This window comes from Sciurus carolinensis, chromosome 3 (genome assembly GCF_902686445.1).
Source record: "Sciurus carolinensis chromosome 3, mSciCar1.2, whole genome shotgun sequence".
In the NCBI taxonomy this organism is placed as follows: domain Eukaryota; kingdom Metazoa; phylum Chordata; class Mammalia; order Rodentia; family Sciuridae; genus Sciurus; species Sciurus carolinensis.
Genome location: NC_062215.1, coordinates 20,822,426 through 20,840,360, shown reverse-complemented (window position 1 = coordinate 20,840,360; position 17,935 = coordinate 20,822,426). Strand labels below are relative to the sequence as shown.

Sequence of the window (17,935 nt, the reverse complement as noted above, 5' to 3'; positions counted from 1 at the left end):
CCAGTCTGGTTTCCTGGGCTGACGGTGCAGCTGCCACCCCTCTCTTCCATCAGTAGTGCTGCTCTGGACCACTCTGGAAAGCCTCCTGCCCGGGCCCTCTCCTTCTGCCCTTGGACCCACCCTGGCCCAATGCAAGGAGCATTCTATAATTTCAGAAAGTCTGTGGGGCCCTCCCAGAGACCAGCCACAGAACACAAGGACCCAGAGGCTAATTCTTAGAAATTTCCGTAACCTGGCAGGTTATCCCGGGCCTCCACCCTCAACACTTCCGCCTCCTCCCCTCTCATCTTCCCAGGAGCCCCGGGCCTGGATGGAGTGGGCAGAACAGGTGGGCAGGTGACAAGCGATACCGAACGCTCAGTGAACTCTCCTCCTCCTCCAATCCCTCAGCCCACACTGTCCAAGCCAATAAACAGATCACAAGTTCAAGGATTGAACTTCAGCAAAGCTTTAATTGCAGTCACGAGGCAAACTCAAGAGGCCCCTCCATGAGGGGCTGCAGGAAGCAGATACAGAGAGAAAGCAGCTCACGGGGTGGGGCCCAGGCAGGCCCCGGGACCTGGCAGCAGCATGCTGGGAGCTGGAGGCGATGGCTGCCCCGTGGCCTCCAATGCTGGAAGGGGCTTCAGTGAGTGGAGCGGTGGACCTGCTCGCGGGAGGAGACCACCTTGCCGTCCTGAACTTCCTCCACAATGGTGCGCACCTGGCGGCTTGTCACCATGGCTGCAGGCGGTGGAGGAGGGAGCACAGGAGCCTCAGGCAGGGCCCCTACTCACACTGGCCACCCCACCTGTGGCTCCCCCAGTCTCCCACACAGAAAGATCCTCAGCCTCTCCCCTCCCACTAGGTCCGTGCTGCCCTTCTTTGGGCAAGATGGGGCAAGCTCTTACCATCCCGAGAGGGCTGCGAGACCAGGGACGAGGAATACTGAGTAGCCAGGCTGCAAGGAGAAGGGGACAGGTCAATCCAAGGGTGCTGGCTGGGCAGCGGGCCCCTGGGAGCATGCTGGAGAGGATCCACAGCTAGGGAGGCCCAGGAGGAGGGGAGAGCGTTCCCTACAAACTGGGAACTCTCAGCTGGGAGTGCCAGAATGCACAGACCCAAGAATCAAGCCTCACAGGCTCCATGCAGCAGAAGAAAAAGGGACAGCCTAAAGGCACTTTGTGGCTACTTTGTGACCACTAACCCAGAATTTACAAGGAGACGCTGAGCAAGTGGTTTTTCCATATCCTGAGGAACCCAACAAATAGATTCAGGAGAGACTGTGCTTAGACTACAGATGGACTTCACCACTGTGAGGGAGCAAAAGGCTAGAACATGTGACTAAGCATGGGGATTCCACCACAGGCTCAGCCCTTTGCAGCAGGGTCTCGATCAACATTCCCAACCAGAGGGTCACCCGCCCTGCCCCTGAGCTTGTCCTGGCTAATAGCATCACCCAGCCACACAGTCATCCAAACCAGAAACCCAGGGTCATCATTATCACTTCCTCACGTGTTCACCTGACGTTCACTTAGCGCTGACCAAGGCACGCTGGCCGCCATGCTCGGGTGTCCAGCCCTGCCTCTCTTCTGCCTGCACAACCTCCTCTCCCTGTCCCTGCCCCTGCCACCCAGCAGGACTCCTCTTGGCCTGACTCCTGCTCCTGACAGGTCTTCCCAGCCCACCCTACCCCTCTGATCCATGTCTCCCTCTTCAGCCTGAGTGAATGTTCTATAAGGTCAGAACGGTCATACCCTCCTCTGCTCCAAATCCTGCCATGGCTCCCAACTGCCTACACGATCCGCTCCAAATGCTTTTCTTTGGCATTGGAGGTTCCTCACAGTCAGGCCCCAACTGGAGTGTCCCATTTCACTCCCTGGGCAAAGGGGCCTCTGGCCCACCCCAACAGGTCCCCAGGCACCCCACTCACTGGGAGTCCTCGCCCTCCAGCAGGCGGCGGTAGGTGGCGATCTCCTGCTCCAGCCGCGTCTTCACGTCCAGCAGCACCTGGTACTCGTGGTTCTGGCGCTCCATGTCGCAGCGCAGCTCGCACAGCTGCTGCTCGATGCTGCTGATGAGCCCCTGCAGCTGGGACAGCTGGGCCCCGTAGCGCGCCTCCGTCTCGGCCAGGCTGTTCTCCAGTGATGCTTTCTGTGGCCCAAGAGACAGGTGTCGGCGAGAACGAGCAGGGACCTTCCCTGTGGTGAGCAGCTGACAGGGGTCCCAGCTGGGTGCAAACAGCACAGTGGGGCTGCAGCTGGGGCACAGACCCACGCCCTGGGGTGTGAAGTGACAGGCCAGGCAGGGAGTCTCCCGGCCTCTGAGCAGGAGGCGACAAGTTGGGGCACGGCCTGGGGTGACAAGAGCAGGACAGGAAGGGACGAGGCCCTACCATGCTGATCTGGGACTGCAGCTCTATCTCCAGGTTCTGCACGGAGCGGCGGAGCTCTGTGATCTCTGTCCTGCTGCTCTGCAGGGCTTCGGTGCTGGTGGCCACCTCACGGTTCAGCTCCTCCGTCTGGAAGGCAGGATGGGCCTCAGAGGCTTGAGCCGACATTAGTGGGGAGCAAAAGGCAGGGGCTGCCCCTGTACCCCTTCTCTCCCAGAACTAACCCCCCAGCATCTTGCTGGCCTCTCTGGGGTCCCAAAAGCACCCGTCCCCAAATACCCTCAGTGCCCACAAGGAACTTAGCAGACATTTGCACTTGGTACCCCCTACTGATCGGGAGTACCTCAGAAACATGGGCCAGGCTTTATTTTTTATATGTCTGTTTAATGTCCTTGGGATCCTGTAGATGCTCAATACGTGTTTGCCCTGGAAGTGAGTTCTCTATCCAAAACACACATCCCGAAAACACCTGTGGTGGGAGGAGACCTGGACCGGGCTGTGGAGACCTGGACCTATTCCCCAGGCCACCACAGAGGGCTGAGGCCTCTCTGCATCTCACACTTCACATTAAAGCCTGAGGGCTGGTCCAATTGGTTTCCAAAGGTCCTTCCAACTGGGACAGCTATGGATCTGCGAGTGTTCCAGCCTGCACCAGCATGTCGCACTCGTGTCCACACGTGAAGCACACCCACTCCCACACGGCCACCCACCTTGGTGAAGAACCAGTCCTCGGCATCCTTGCGGTTCTTCTCGGCCATCTTCTCATACTGGTCGCGCATCTCATTCAGGACACGGCTCAGGTCCACGCCAGGGGCTGCGTCCATCTCCACACTGACGTCCCCACCCACTTGGCCACGAAGGGCATTCATTTCCTGGGCAAAGAAGACAACAGGAGCTCACCCAGAGCCATCCTAAGGAGAGACCCTAGGGCCTCAGAGACAGACAGACCAACGGTTCCTCACCCCGAAGGCAGAGGTGGATGTCGAGTCTCAAACTCGCAGAGCTATGGACCCCAATGCACAGCGACAATCTCCCCAACACACACTGAGACGCTGAGGGTAGATCTCACCCATCTCCAGCATGTGCAGAGGCAGGAGAGAGATGGCAACTCCCAGCATGGCGGAGCACAAGCCAAGGCACTCTCACTAGCTGCCCTGACAGCCTGCCCTGTCCCCACCACCACCCCACAGCATGGGAACAGGGCCAGTTCTATGTTGGTGTCAGCAGGAGCCAGGCCTCCCTAGATGTCCATCAACTGAGGGGAAACACTTTCTGTATGTCCTACTGTGTGGGAATCAGGGCACCCCCACCCCACAGCCCAGGCCAGTCCAGCAATCAGCCAGGAACAATGCCACAAGAAGGGACTAGACCACTTGAGTCCCTAACAGAACCCTGGGTCTCCATCCTTGGGCCAAGATTTTGAGTACCTAAAACCCAGAACTCTGGAAAAAAGGAGGCAGGAGAGGTGGCAGAGAAGTGGAGTCAGACCTGAGTGTGGGTATGAGTCAGACAGACCTGGGGTGAGATGCCTGTGCAGACTTGGCTAAATTCCTTAACCTCTCTGAGCCTCAGTTTCTTTACTGGCAGAAAGGAGGAAAGAATATCTTTCTCCCAGTGATGTTGTCAGTATCAGCTGCAGTAATTGCTGTGAATCACATGCAATGTGCTAGGTAAATGCTCCTCGTTGTTCGGATTATCACTATTATAATTAATTATAATAATTAGTTTTGTGTGTTAGACCGATTTACTCATTAGTGAGTTAACTGCCACCTAGCAGTGGGCCAAGCCTCGAGGGGCAAGGGAAGGATCTTTGGAGGAGGGGCCCCTCCAGGTCTCACCCAGGGCCCTCTAGGCTCAGGGTCAGGGTCAGCACCAGGGCCCGCACCCCAGGAGATTCTGCAGCCCAGGCCTGCTTGCTCCCTCCTAGGGGGGCCTTTCCTGCATTCCATGATGGGGCCTCACCTCCTCGTGGTTCTTCCTCAGGTAGGCCAGCTCCTCCTTGAGGCTCTCGATCTGCATCTCCAGGTCAGTCCTGGCCAGGGTCAGCTCGTCCAGCACCCTGCGCAGGCCATTGATGTCGGCCTCCACGCTCATGCGCAGGTTCAGCTCTGTCTCGTACCTGGCGGGGTTGGAGGTATGAGCCACAGCGTTGCCACCAGGACTCCCCAGGCAACACACGAGGCACTCCTGATGTGCGGACCCACCACCAGCCCCCAGAGGGGCAGCCTGGAAGCCCAGACTCACTTGGTGCGGAAGTCGTCAGCGGCCAGACGGGCATTGTCGATCTGGAGCACGAAGCTGGCATTGTCGATGGTAGCTGCCAGGATCTGGAAGGGGCGGTGGGTTCTGTGAGCAAACACCCTAGGTAGCCCCGAAGGCCCTCCTGCAACCTTCAGGGAGTGGGCTCCAGTGAGGGTGATGAGGGTCCCTTGGTATCCTCCTCTGAGCACCCTGCTGTGAATTCCAAGAGCCATGGAGCAGTAGGGATGCCACGCCCAGGTGTAGGTGTGGCACCAGGACAGGGATTCTCATGCACCCCTCTCCCATCATGGGGTCTAAGCTGCCTCAACCTCCCCAACCAAATTTACCTCCCCACTCACTGCCACCCCTCCAGGAAGCCCTCTGCAAGCCCCATCGGGAACCCCTCTCCACGCCCCTCCCTCCTGCAGCCCTTCCCCAGGTTGCCCGCAGCTGCAGACCTGTTTCTGTGGCTTTTCCACTTTTTGTGTTATTTCCTCCTCCCCTAGAATCTGAGTTCCCAGGGAGCCAGACGAGGCCCCGTCTGTCTCATTTTTTTTGGAATCCTAAGGACTGGGCACAGTGCCTGGCCCTGAGTCAGGCCCCAGGGTACGTTTGTCTAATTACGTGATGGATTAATGAATTGATCGATGAGGTTATGACTGGCCCAACTCTAACCCAGAGCAAAGTTTTTGTTTTGTTTGGGTTTTCACCAGGAGGCCTGCTGGGCGGTTGAAATGACCCTGGAGGGGAAGGCCCTGGAAGAAGCAGAGGGCTGGTTATTAGGGCTGCTGCTGCACTGTGATCCTTGGAAATGTCCAAGAAAAGCCCCAGTGAAGAACCTTGGGATGCAGAGGAAAGACTTGCAGGTGGCGCCTAAACTGGGTAGAATTTGAACTGGTACAAAAGACCAAAGACTGAGGGCAAGAAAGGAGAATCCCCAGCCAGCTCATCCCATGCATCTAGGGCCATGCCAGCTCCCCTCCCAGATGCCCCTTGAGGCCCTGAATTGTGTGAAGTGACCCTGGAGCAGGCTGAGCCTAAAGACCAGTCTATCCCCCTCTCTGGGCTTCAGTGGGCCCATCTAGAGCCTACAGAGCTCAGTTCCCACCCATCTCGTGCTCAGGGGGCCAGCAGAACACAGGGAGGGTTGGTTGTGAACACTTCAGAGGGACAGAGCCTGGGCCAGGTGCACTGGGGGCTGGCGCAGAGATGCTGGCTCACCCCATAGCTCAGAGCACTGACTCACCAGGGCTCCCCCCAGGTTCCCCGCCACCCCAACCAAACTGGTATCTGATCTGGCACTGCCAGTGGCTCTGCTTCCAAGGGGAAATTCCAGGAATTCCCTGCCTGGTGGAGGTCCCGGGCAGGAGCAGACAAAACCCCTCGCAGGGCAGCCTCAGGCCTGGCCCTCCACCCAGAAGCCTGGGCAGGCCTCAATGTCCAAGGCCAGCAGGCCCCACTGCCCTGCTCAAACCTCACTAGGGTCACAGCTGGGTGGATACTCCCAGAGTAAGTTAGAACCAAAGACCAGAACTACCGTTTACAGAATGCATGGCCGCGTTCTTAGAGGGCATGAGAGCATGTCAGAGTGCGGGGGCGGGTGGGGCGTGGGGTGTCTCCTCCATCAGCCTAACTTCAGTCTGAGTGGGAAAATACAGCTTCTGACCTCAGGGACCCCTCAGTCTGCAAGGAGAGACATGGTCCCAGCATGACCACCATGGAAAGAGTGAGGAAGACCCCCAACTGAAAGCACACAGACTGAACCTCAAAGTGTTGAAGAGACCCCAAGGCCTGGGGACAGAAGGAAAGTGGCATCCATCCAGGAGGGCTGCCTGGAGGAGGCAAGGCAGGCAGGAGGGCAGCCCCAGAGGGGCATGGAATAGCAAGGAGACTCCAGCATCCTGTTCCAACAGCCACACAAACCCTTACCAGTTCTGCCTTTGCCAATCTCTTCTCTATACCAGAACCTTGGCCCGCAAGGGTCTGAAGACTTCCACACCCCTCTTCCATCACCCCCCTAGGGTGCTCCCCCTAGGGAGGGAGGAGTTCTCCTGGGGAGTACCCAACAACCTCCCAGCACAGGATGTCCTCCAGGTCCAGGACCCAGACTGGCTCAGGGCCGGGTCCAGAGAAAGTGAGGGAGGGAGGGGGAAGGGATGGAAGTCTAGATCCTCGATTGCAAGGCTCTGCAGCTGGATGGAGTGAGTCCAAAGCAAGAAGGCAGGCAGAGGACAGAGGGCAGAGAGCGGGGTTCCCACCTTGCTCCGCAGCTCCTCGATGGTCTTGAAGTAGTGGCTGTAGTCGCGGGCAGGCCCCGGGCCCTGCTTTTTGTACCATTCACGGATCTTCATCTCCAGGTCGGCGTTGGCCTCCTCCAGGGCACGCACCTTGTCCAGGTAGGAGGCCAGGCGGTCGTTGAGGTTCTGCATGGTCTCCTTCTCGCCGCCCCCCAGCAGGGCATCTGACACTCCAAAGCTGGAGCCAAAGCCCCCACCCAGGTTGCAGGTGTAGCCACCACCATAGCCGCCCCCGAAACTCGATGAGAAGCGGGACGAAGTGACTGACATGTTGCCACAGCTGCCGCCGCCTCCCAGGAGGCTGGGGGCCCGACAGGCACCCCCGACACGGACAGAGGACATCCGGGAGAAACTCCCGCCAGGCATGCACAGGCCTTTGACAGAGCCGGAGGTTGAGAACTGGCGGATGCTGGTGGTGGTGGCAGCCATGGTATCCACGGGTCAGGCGCAAGGTCTGGTCTGGACGGAGACCCTGGGCCACTCTTTATAAGCCAAACTGAAGGGAGGCTGGGTCCCTGGCCCTTGAAGTCCAAGCCAAAACCCCAGCCATATAATTTGCCTCTGTACCAGCCGCCCAGGCCCTGGGGCTCAGGCTGGACATGCCAAGTGCTTGCCCTAGGTCCCTTCCTGTGCCCTGGCCCAGCCTGGGCAAGGTGGCCTCTTAGCGGTCCATTGTTCAGAAACAAAGGTGGTGTTGGAGCCGCAGCCCCGGGGTAGGGTGATCCTCCAGCCTCAGCTGCAATTACGCAGCTGAGCTCATTCTTGGGGGGAGTCCGGAGAACCCAGCCCTGGGTGCCAGAAGGGCCTGGAACAAGGCTGCACAGGCCTGGGACCAGAAGGCTGGTCTGATCCCCCACTGGACTTGCCAGGTCCCCAGAAGGTGGAGAGAGTTGGAGCCCAGCTTCCTGCCCCAGGTACAACGTGGCCCCCATGGTCCCTGCGTCTGAATGAGGAGAAAGACCCTGACCTGAGGGAGCCCCGGCTCCCTTGGGACTATTCTAAGTCTGCAAGAGGAGATGAGCCCCAGGCCTGGGGGATTCCTGAGTCAGGGGAACCAACATGGCCACTGATCTGAAGGAGTTTTGGATCCAATTCTTTCAGGAAGCAAGTGCAAGAGCCCAGTTTCCTCACTTATAAAAGGGGAGCCTTCCTGTCTCCCAAGGTTTGGGGGGGAAATTTGGAGAGATAGTGACAGTCAAGCTCTGGAAAAACCGTAGGCAAGTGTGGGGGCCGAGGGGACGGGCCTGAGGCCAGAGGGTGAGGGTGGCCTCCCAGCTCACCACCCTGCACCTGAGTCCGCTCAGAGGGAATCCCAGAGGAGGTGCCCGGGGAGCGGGAGGCCACAGAGAAGCAGGATCATTGCCAGGGTGGCCCTCCACCAGCACGGCATCCTGCCCCAAGGAAGCACCGTATCCCTGTCCCAGCAGCCAGCAGGCGCCCCTGCAAGGAAGCAGCAGGATCCCACATCCCGGCAGCTGGCCCCGGCTCCACCCAACAGAGAGATTAGCAGCCTAATCACAGCAGTGCTAATGATTTAGGCGCTGCCAGGACACTGGCGTCTGTGCTGGGCCTGTCTGAATGTGGAGCCTCAGGGGGCAGCCAGGGCCTGAGGGACAGGGCAGGGGCAGGAGGTTCATGGGTGGCCTGGGCTCTCTGCCCACACCTGGGGACAGGGAGGGAGGGAGTTGAGGTTTCTCTGTGACCCAGGGTTCCTGTGATGAGGCTAGACTGCTAGAAGGGCTTCCTGCTTAGAAATGGGTGCTCTCGAATGTGAGGGGAAAAAAGAATATATTAAAAATGTTAAGATAAAAAAAATAAGAGTGTACTCACTCTCTCACAGGGTGGTTCCCCTCATTAGGCAGTGCCAGGGTAGGATTGGCAAGAGGCACCTGGGAGAGAGGGGTGGAGCCCTGACTTTATCCAGTTCCCACCACGACTGTGAAGGGGGAGGCTTGAAGCCAAGGCTAGAGAGCAAGTTCAGACCACCCCAAGATTAGGCATCGGGAAGGACTTCCTGGCAATCCAGATTGTTTTGGGGGAGGAGAGAGATTCCAAAGAACCTGGGTTCACCTGAGTGGGCCAGAGGCAGGTCCTGCACCAGCCGACCACCTCCCAGGGAAGGACACAAGTGAAGGCCCCTCTTCATCCCCTGCTAGAGTCACACCCTAAGAAGTCTCTCCCCAGGAGCTGGCTGGCCTCACCTCCACCTTAATCTCCCCCAGGTGGGCCTCATTCTGGACTCGGGAGGGAATGCCCTTCCTTCCAGCACTAAATTTGGAATAAGCCAGGGCCTGGGAGGCAGCCAGGCCGTAGTGCCCCTGCCCTTTGGGCTCCCTGCAACCCAAGCCCCCAGCCTCCATGCTTCTCTGTGGCCTCCCTGTCCCTGGCACCTCCTCTGGGCTTTCCTCTGGACTGAGTCTCCTCAGGAGCAGGGGAACGAGCCACAGGTCTGGCCTCAGACCCCCGGCCCCACCTCATCCCTGCTGCCGGTTTTGCCAAAGTGACTGACATACTTTCCAGCTTCCCATTTTCTACTTTCCAGAACCACAGACCTCACCCTTGAGGCCCAGTTTCAAGAAGATTCTATTCATCCTCCAAAATCACAGAGTCCTCTTACCCCACTACCACCATGTGGCCCCCACAAGGTCCCTCACCCCTGACATCAAGCTTCTCCCCCTCTGGGCCTCAGTTTCCCCATTGCTCAGTTTCTCCCCTGGGACTCGGTGACTCCCAGGCCTCTTTGGAGACTGTACCACCTGAGCAGCTCCTCTGACATTGACCCCCGAGAGGCCTCACAGGCTGAAGGTCAGGCCTGCTCCGTCTCCTGTCCTAGTGAGAAGCCAGAGTTAAGACCACAGCACAGAGAGGGCGGTAGGAGCCCAGGAAGGCCTCCCTGGCCCTCTGCAGTGTGCAGCCATCCCTGGCCAGGGATAAGAAGACCTGGACATTTCTCCTCGGGTCTCACAACCATGGTATGAGGAAACCGAGGTGCAGGGTGCGTGAGCAGCGATGATAGGGTTGGCCAGCATTAGCTTCAGAGCCAGACCTGGAACCAGGGCCTCCAGCATCTCCCACTCTCCCTGCCCAGTGAGGAAGGCCTGGCAGGACTGGCCAGAGGGCCCCTTAGAGGGCCCCAGCAGGGAGAGGCCCCTGGCGACCCCCACACTGTCAGAGTCTGGCCCGGGTGGAAGACCAAGAGGAAGAGGAGGAAGCGGTCCTCATGGCTCCTCCAGCCCCAGAGGCTCCTGGAGTCAAGCACAAGTGGGAGACAGAAGCAAGTGGCGGTCCCAGGAAGATGGGAGGTCCCAGGAAGAGTCCCAGGCTCTGCCTCTACCTAGGCCCTCCATCTCCTCTCCAGAAACTGCTGAAAAGCCACCAGGCTCCAGATGGAGGCAGGGACAGATCCGCCCTGGGGTCTGAGCAGGACCAAGGAGCTGGGGAGGCAGCACAAGCATGCTCACCCCTTTACACGGATGGCAGATGGAGGATATAGAATGATGTGGGGGCCCGGTATACAGTGGGTGTCCAATAGATGCTAACAAAGGTCATGCCACATCTGTCCAGCTGACCTTGGCTCCTGTTAGTTCCCCAAATATTAAAAGTCAACCCCTAGCTGGGCGTGGTAGCTCATGCCTATAATCCCAGCAACTCGGGAGGCTGAGGCAGGAGGATCACCAGTTCAAAGCCAGTCTCAGCAACTTAGTGAGACCCTAAGCAACTTAGCAAGACACTGTCTCAAAATAAAAAGGACTGGGGATGTGACTCAGTGGTTAAGCACCCCTGGGTTCAATCCCCAGTACCAAAAAAAAAGTTGACCCCTAGAACCAAAGCAGGGCGTGTATTCAGCAGGTGTTCTGTAAGTGCTTGTTGAATTATTAAGGTCATGGAGCCTAAGGGGTGACTGTGAGATGATCACAGGGCCCAGGAAGGGAACATGGCTACCTTCCTTCCCCCTAAGGAAAAGGGTCAATATCAGGTAGTTGGGGAAGTAAGAAGCCCCAGAGCCCAAGGTGTGCTCCCAGCCGGGACCTTAGTGTGGCTGATGAGGACAGGACCCCAAAGACCCTCACTGCAACCCAGGCCGCTGCAACTAGGGCTCCATTCACCCCACAGCTACTGAGCCCCTCTGGCCTATAGGTACTCTGACTGGGAGGGGATAGGCAGGGCCTCCCAGGAGCCCGCAGGTTCCCGCCCTCCCCTCACCACCCCCTGGCCAGGCATCCCCTCAGAGTGCACCCTCCCCCACCGCACCTGCCCACCCCGCCCTGGAGAGGAATCCTCCTCTTCCTCTATGCTGTTTCCTGGCCTCTGTCCTAAGGCCCCAGTGTCCCGCCCAGATCCACCCACTAATGATCCGTGTCTGGCTCCGAAGGGGGCCACGCCCTCCACCTCCCCGGTGCCCAGCCTCCTGCACACGCCAGGGGCTCCCCTCCCCAGGACAAGCAAACTCAGCCCTTCTTCCTTTCTGTCCCACCCAGCCACCTCCCTCTGAAGGGTTTCCAGGAACCACGACTGGGGTGGCCCCAAGACAGCAGAGACAGCCTGAGACGCCTGCCCTTCCAGGCAGAGCCTTGTCAGCTGCCCAAGATCCCATCCCAAAAAATGACCCAGAGGTCAGAAGGCCCCAGAGGAGGTCCAGGGCAGGAGGACAGGACAAGGGAAGGAGGCAGGGCTGGGAACCGGGTGGTGCGGGGAGACCCTGGCCTCAGGGAGTTGCTCCGGGAAATCCGCCTGCTTCCCAGGCTGAAGGACCCCGGTTGACACAGACCACTTCTGCCCCGGCAGCCCCACCACCACCTCCCCGTTCCTTCCTTCCGTGCCTCTGTCCCCGCCCCCTTCCTACTTGCCCTCTCCCCTTTCTTCCTGAGGAACTTTTTTGGTAGAGTGAAAGGACAGCACCCCGGGAGGGTTCCCCTTTCAGGTCTGGGGCTCACACCCGCTCCCCACTTTGCCTGCAGACTGGCCGAGAGACCCTGAGACACTGAGGGGCTCCAGGCCCCACCCTTGCGGCCCACCTGGCCCCTCTGCTTTTCTCTCTGTGCCCTGTGCAGGCTGGCTGTCCCCTACAGATTCACAGGGATTCACACCTGTGGTTTAATGGTAGTCTCTTTGTGTGGCATCCTCCAGGGCAGGTGTGGCCTGCCTCCTGGAAAGGGAGGCTGTCTCTCCCCTCAGTGTGGACACCTCCTTGGAGTAGCATATGGGTGTCCCCCCACCTTAGACGGGAAGCAATCTTGGAGTAGGAGTTGATTTCCGTCCCCCCACCCCATCCGCCCAGGTGAGCTTCAGGACGTTCTGAGCAAATCTTTCTCCTTCCTTCTCCCCACACGACCTGCAGGAAGCAGGGTCTCCAGGCTGCTTGTCCTGGTGCTGGATCACCCAGCCCACCACACTTGGACCCACAGGCCCAACAGACAGGAGAAAAGCAGAGCAGGGAGAGCCCGGGATGAGCTGGGGAGCCGGGACCAGGGGAAAAAGCCAGGGGAAGGGGATCTGGGCAGGATGATAAGGGAAAGTAGATCTGAGGAGGACCAACAGAGAAGGACCCGGGCAGGGAGAAGCAGAAGAATTCAGGGGAGGGAGGAGCAGAGGCATCAGAAGAAGAGGATCAGGGAGAAGGATCAGGAGAGGTCATCCTTTTTTTGGTTTTATTTTTGGATTTTTTGCTTTTGTTGCTTTGTTTTGTTTTGTTTTGGATTGAACTCAGGGGCACTTAACCACTGAGCCACATCCCCAGCCCTATTTCTTATTTAGAGACAGGGTCTCACTAAGTTGCTTAGCACCTCACTTTTGCCAATGCTGGTTTTGAACTCGCGATCCTCCTGCCTCAGCCTCCCGAGCCGCTGGGATTACAGGCGTGCGCAACCACAGCGGGAGCGTCCATTCTTTTAAAGGGCAGAACAGGAGGCCTGGCCAGGGAGTCCTTCACAGGTCATGGGGTGCTCCCTGGTCCCCCCAACTCCTCCTCACCAAGGCCCACCCCATCCTGGAGGCAGGCTGCCCCAGCCAGATAGCCATGAGCAAGCTCCCCTGAGGTAAATTTTGCAGCCCTGTTGACCCTGCCACCTCTGCCTCAGAACACAGGGCCCTGGATGCCTTGTCATTTAGCATTTCGGGGTGATATGTTTTCCAGCAAGGTTCGATGGCAGCAGGACCCCACTGCCAGTGTCTCCAGGTCAGGCATCAGCTTATCTAAGACCATGACTCTATGACATCATTGAGAGAGCTCTGAACTCCAAGTCCAAGAACCTAGGGTCCAAACTGGACTCCACATGGCCTTGGGCCTCACCCCTGTCCTTTATAAAAGGAGACTTCCATGGCTAGTCCATAGTCTTCCATGAGACTATTGACTTCCGTGACAAACTCTTGGTGTAGAGTTAGCATGTAACCTCAGCTAGAACCAAGATCCTCGTGGGTAACTATGGATTCAACAATTCTGCAGAGGTTCCAACCGCTGGCTGCAGAAGGCTCCTTGAGGGAGAGGCAACCCTTCCCTACCTCTGAATCCCATCAGGGTCCCTGTCCTAATCCTCAGAACCTGGGAATATGTCCCTTAAAATGCAAAGGGACTCTGCAGAGGTGATTCCAGGGTAATCACAAGGGAACTTAAAAGGAGGGAGACAGGAGGGTCAGAATCAAAGGTCTGACCACAGAAGCAGAGGTCAGAACGGTGCGGGCCTTGAACCAATGTTAAAACTGAAAAGGGGAGGGAACAGATTCCCCTAGAGCCTCCAGAAGGATCAAAGCCCTGCTGACACCATGATATTAGCCACATAAGACCTACTTTGGCCTTCTGACTTGTGTAACTGTAAGAGAATAAATGTATGTTACTTTAAGCCCCTAAATATGTGGTAATTCGTTACAGCAGCAATAGGAAACTAATACTAGCCATTCTAGTCCCATGAGTGCTAGCCACTCTCCCACGTGTGAGAATTATTGAAAGGAGAATCTCCTTCCCTCTGGAATGATAATCCTTTACAGTCATCTGTCTATTTTCTGGATCCACTACAAGGTCTAACCCATGGCTTTGCACACAGTAAGTGCCCTATTGATGTTTGCTGAATGAATGCAGGTGGGAAGAGCCCACACTTGGACTTCATTCAGCACCCATTCATTACATTCACTGTGTGGTAGTCACTGGGCCAGGTACTCAGATTGCAGAACTGAGTCAGCTGAGCCCTGCCCTGGATGAGAGCAGGCGGTAAGCGAGAGAAAAACAGACGCTCGGTTCATCCCAGCACAATGGTATTATGCTATGATAAAGCTGTGTGTGTACAAGCACCTTGGGAGGACGGGGAAGGAGCGACTCATACAGACCAGGCTGCTGAGGACAGTTTCAGAGGGAGGGACAGCAAAGTCAGGTTTCGAAGCCAGGGTGGAGCTTCGCCAGGCTAAGAAATGGTCCGGGCAGAGGCGGGAATGTGCCTGGTGTGTTTGGGAAGCACCTGAGACTCACAGCTGGGTCAGCATTTCCAGATGGATGCAATAGGAGTGCTTCGGGAAATGGATCTTGTAAGGAAACACATTCCTTTGGTGGCTGTTAGTCGAGCAGCTATTCTGTGCTGGGTGCTATACTGGGTCCTGGCAATACAAGGACGAACACAAGACATCTTTGCCCTGCTGGAGCAAATATCCTAGTGAGAAATTTGGACAACCAACAAACCAGAGAATGATGCCTTCTCCAAGCAGATAAAAAGGGGCTATGACAGCTTTGGGGGCCACGGAAGGCCTCTCCTAGTGACAGCTAAGGGGAAAAAAACTGAGTTTAAGAAAAAGTTCGCTACGTACAGGGAAGGACCTTCCAGGCCAAGGTAACAGTTAGTGCAATAGAAAGAAGGGCCAGTGTGGCTGGGGTAGAGTAAGCAGAGGAGAGACCAGGACTATGAGGTCAGGAAGGGGCAGGGCTGACCCCAGAGAGCAGGGCTGCTCACCCCATGCAGCCCAGCTCGCCCGGTGCTGCTCTTGAGAGCCAGCCTGAGAACCATGATCCTGGAGGGCCAGGCAGGGAGCATTCTGGTGAGTTTTTAATCTGCTCGTTTCACTGCAGACTCCAGACGGCCATCAACAAGCTCAGGCACATGGGCTTCTCCACTGTGCCAAGTGCTTCCCAAACTTACCTGAACACAGGGGTTGCTTCCAGGAGAAGCTTGAGAAGCTGGGCTCCCTGGAACCCATTTTGGGGATCTCTGGGCCAATCACAGGGCATATCACTGGAAGTGCCTGGAACAAGGGCTGGAAAGGAGATCACCATAAAAGAACTCTTTAGAGTTTTAGGCCTCCATCTAAAATTCCTTTGCTCTGTTTGGTTTTGTTCTCCTGCAGTGCCAGAGATTGAACCCAGGGTCTCACCATTCTAAGCTGGAGTTCAACCACTGAGCTACATCCCCAGCCCTGTTGGGGTTTTAATATGTCTATTTGCATAGATTTCAGTTCTACCAAAGGAATGGTACAAGGCTCCAGTGTGTTGGTTGACTCCTGTAAACTCAGCTACTCAGGAGGCAGGAGGATTACAAGTTCGAGGCCAGCCTTAGTGAGACCCTGTCACAAAATTTTTAAAAATAGCCAGGCACAGTGGTGCACACCTGTAATCCCAGCAACTCAAGAGGCTGAAGGAGGAGGATCATGAGTTCAAAAACAGCCTCAGCAATGTAGCGAGGCTCTAAGCAACTTAGCGAGACCCCGTCTCTAAAAATATAAAAAAGGACTAGGGATGTAGCTCAATGGTTAAGCATTGCTTAATTATTTTATTTGTTCTTATTAGTTGTACGTGACGGTAGAATGCATTTATACATTTTGATGGAGCATACATAAATAGAGTGTAATCTCTCATTTTTCTGAGTATACATATTGTAGGATCACACCAGTCATGCAGTCATCTATGTACATGAGGTAATAATGTCTGTTTCACTCTACTACCATAATTTCCCAACAAACAGTATCTCTTGAGCGATCTCACTCCTTTCAATCCACTACGACCATGAACTGTAATTCATTTACTCCCTCCCTACCAACCGCCTCTCTGGTCTCCAAGTCTTTTGGCTTTTATAAACAAGGGCATAATAAACTTCCCTGAACACATAGCAAGGTGAACTTCTACAGACATTTTCTTAGGGGAGATTTTAGCCGTGGGACTACAGAGCTAAAAGGTAAATTCTTTTTTTTTTTTTTTTTTTTTTTTGAGACAGGGTCTCACTCTGTTGCCCAGGCTGGACTCAAGCGCCCCTCCTGCCTCAGCCTCCAGAGCAGGTGAAATTCCAGGACGTACCACCATACCCAACTGATAAATCCATTTTTCACTTTGGTAGCTATTGCCAAATATTCTTTCAGAGTTCAGTGAAATTATATCTGGAATTTGCTTTAAAATACTCTAATCTCCACCACAAAAGATGGTGAGGGGAGAGAGAAGAAACCGGAAAGGCAGCATGCTTTCATTACCGACACTGCGTAGCCAGTGCATGGGAGTTTGTTTTACTCTTCTCTGTACTTTTTTGTATATTTGCAATTTTCTGCAGTAAAAATGTCTGCTTAAAAAGTCCTGGTAAGGTGTGGTTGTGCACACCTATAATCCCAGCAGTTCCAGAGGCTGAGACAGGAGGATCACAAGTTCAAAGCCAGCCTCAGTAACTCAGGGAGGCCCTAAGCAATTCAGCGAGAACCTGTCTCTAAGTAAAATATTTTAAAAGGGCTGGGGATGTGGCTCAGGGATTAAGTGCCCCTGGGTTCAATCCCCTGCACCAAAATTAATTAAAAATTTAAAAATAATAAAAAGGGCTGGAGATGCAGCTCAGTGGTACAGAGCCCCTGGGTAAAATTCCAGGTACCCCCCCCACACACACACACACACACTCCTACAAATGTCCATTCCCACTAACCATGAGTAAGAGTAAATTTCCCCTCAAACTTCTACCAGCATGGGTCCTACCAAGGTCTGCTTATTGCTGCTGCTGTTTTCTATTGCCTTTTTTTTTTTTTAATTCTTTTATTTGATACTGGCAATTGAACCTAGGAGGCACTTTACTACTAAGCTACATCCACATCCCCAGCCCTTTTTACTGTATGAGATAGGTTCTCCCTAAATTACTGAGGCCAGCCTTGAACTTGTGATCCTCCTGCCTTGGCCTCTAGAGTTGCTGGATTTACAGGCATGGGTCACTGCAACTGGCTAATTTTCACTCTAATTACCAGTGAAATGGAACATTCTTCCCTTTGAATGGTTTCTTGGTTTCCTTCTTATTCATTTCAACCCTTTCCTGCTTTCCTGGGGTCTTATGACTGACTTGTGAACTTTTCAAAAACAGGGAACTGGGCTCAGCGCATGTGCTGTGAATACATTCTCCCCAGTCGCTCTCAGGCTTCCGGACTTGGTTTACGGGTCTCTTTTCCATGCGGACAGTGTCCTCAGGTCACATTCGCTAATTCTTTATTTTCTGTAGGGGCCTCCGGTATTTTGAAGAAGGGACTCCCTTGGTAGGAACACGAGAACTGGCCAGGACCAGGGCTGGTTCTGGAGAGAGTTGCGGGGGTGAGGACCAGACGCGGTGGAAAATAGGGGCAGGGGCCTCTCAGGCAGGCAGCATGATGACGCCCCTGCTTTCTGGGTTGAGCAGGTGGGCGGTGATAACGCCCCTGGGTAGGAGGGAGAAGCCAGAAGGAAGAGGCTCGGAGCAGACACTACACCACTCTCCAAGCCCATCATCCTCGGTCCTCATGGCCGGTTTACCCGTCTCTTCCCTCCCTGCCTCCTCCTCTGTCCTGGGAAACAGACATACCAAACAGGGCCCCATAACTATAGAATAAAGGAGCAAGTAAATCAACGAATGCTTTGAGTTTGAGGTGCCTCTGCCCAGGAGATGTCAGGAGAGGGATGGAGGACTCACAACAGAAGGGCCTTCCTCCCCCAGTCGCTGCTCCCTTCAGCCTTTGGTGGACAATGGTGGACAATGGTGAGCTATGTTCACCAACCAGCCGCACAAAGCCTCTAATCCCTTGTGACAGAGATCACGGGCCTGAGAACTCTGGAACCCAC

General features: G+C 55.6%; 1 protein-coding gene across 1 annotated transcript; it reads right to left on the bottom strand.

Annotated features, from left to right (window-relative positions):
- Positions 1–510: 510 nt before the first annotated feature.
- On the bottom strand, positions 511–7,427 carry LOC124980053 (keratin, type I cytoskeletal 42). Its single transcript, XM_047545159.1, has 8 exons — positions 6,871–7,427; positions 4,616–4,698; positions 4,334–4,490; positions 3,082–3,243; positions 2,375–2,500; positions 1,913–2,133; positions 891–940; positions 511–723 (listed from the first exon to the last, which is right to left on the bottom strand). The coding sequence occupies exons 1-8, from the start codon at positions 7,336–7,338 to the stop codon at positions 626–628; spliced, it is 1,365 nt and encodes a 454-aa protein (XP_047401115.1). The 5' UTR covers positions 7,339–7,427; the 3' UTR covers positions 511–625.
- Between the last annotated feature and the right edge of the window lie 10,508 nt (positions 7,428–17,935).

Excerpts from the sequence above, each read along its gene's own strand:
- LOC124980053 (XM_047545159.1), bottom strand. The coding sequence starts at position 7,338 with ATGGCTGCCACCACCACCAGCATCCGCCAGTTCTCAACCTCCGGCTCT. Across the intron at positions 4,699-6,870 it reads TCGAGGAGCTGCGGAGCAAG|ATCCTGGCAGCTACCATCGA; the intron begins GTGGGAACCCCG and ends CGCCCCTTCCAG. Across the intron at positions 2,501-3,081 it reads AGGACTGGTTCTTCACCAAG|ACGGAGGAGCTGAACCGTGA; the intron begins GTGGGTGGCCGT and ends CCTGCCTTCCAG.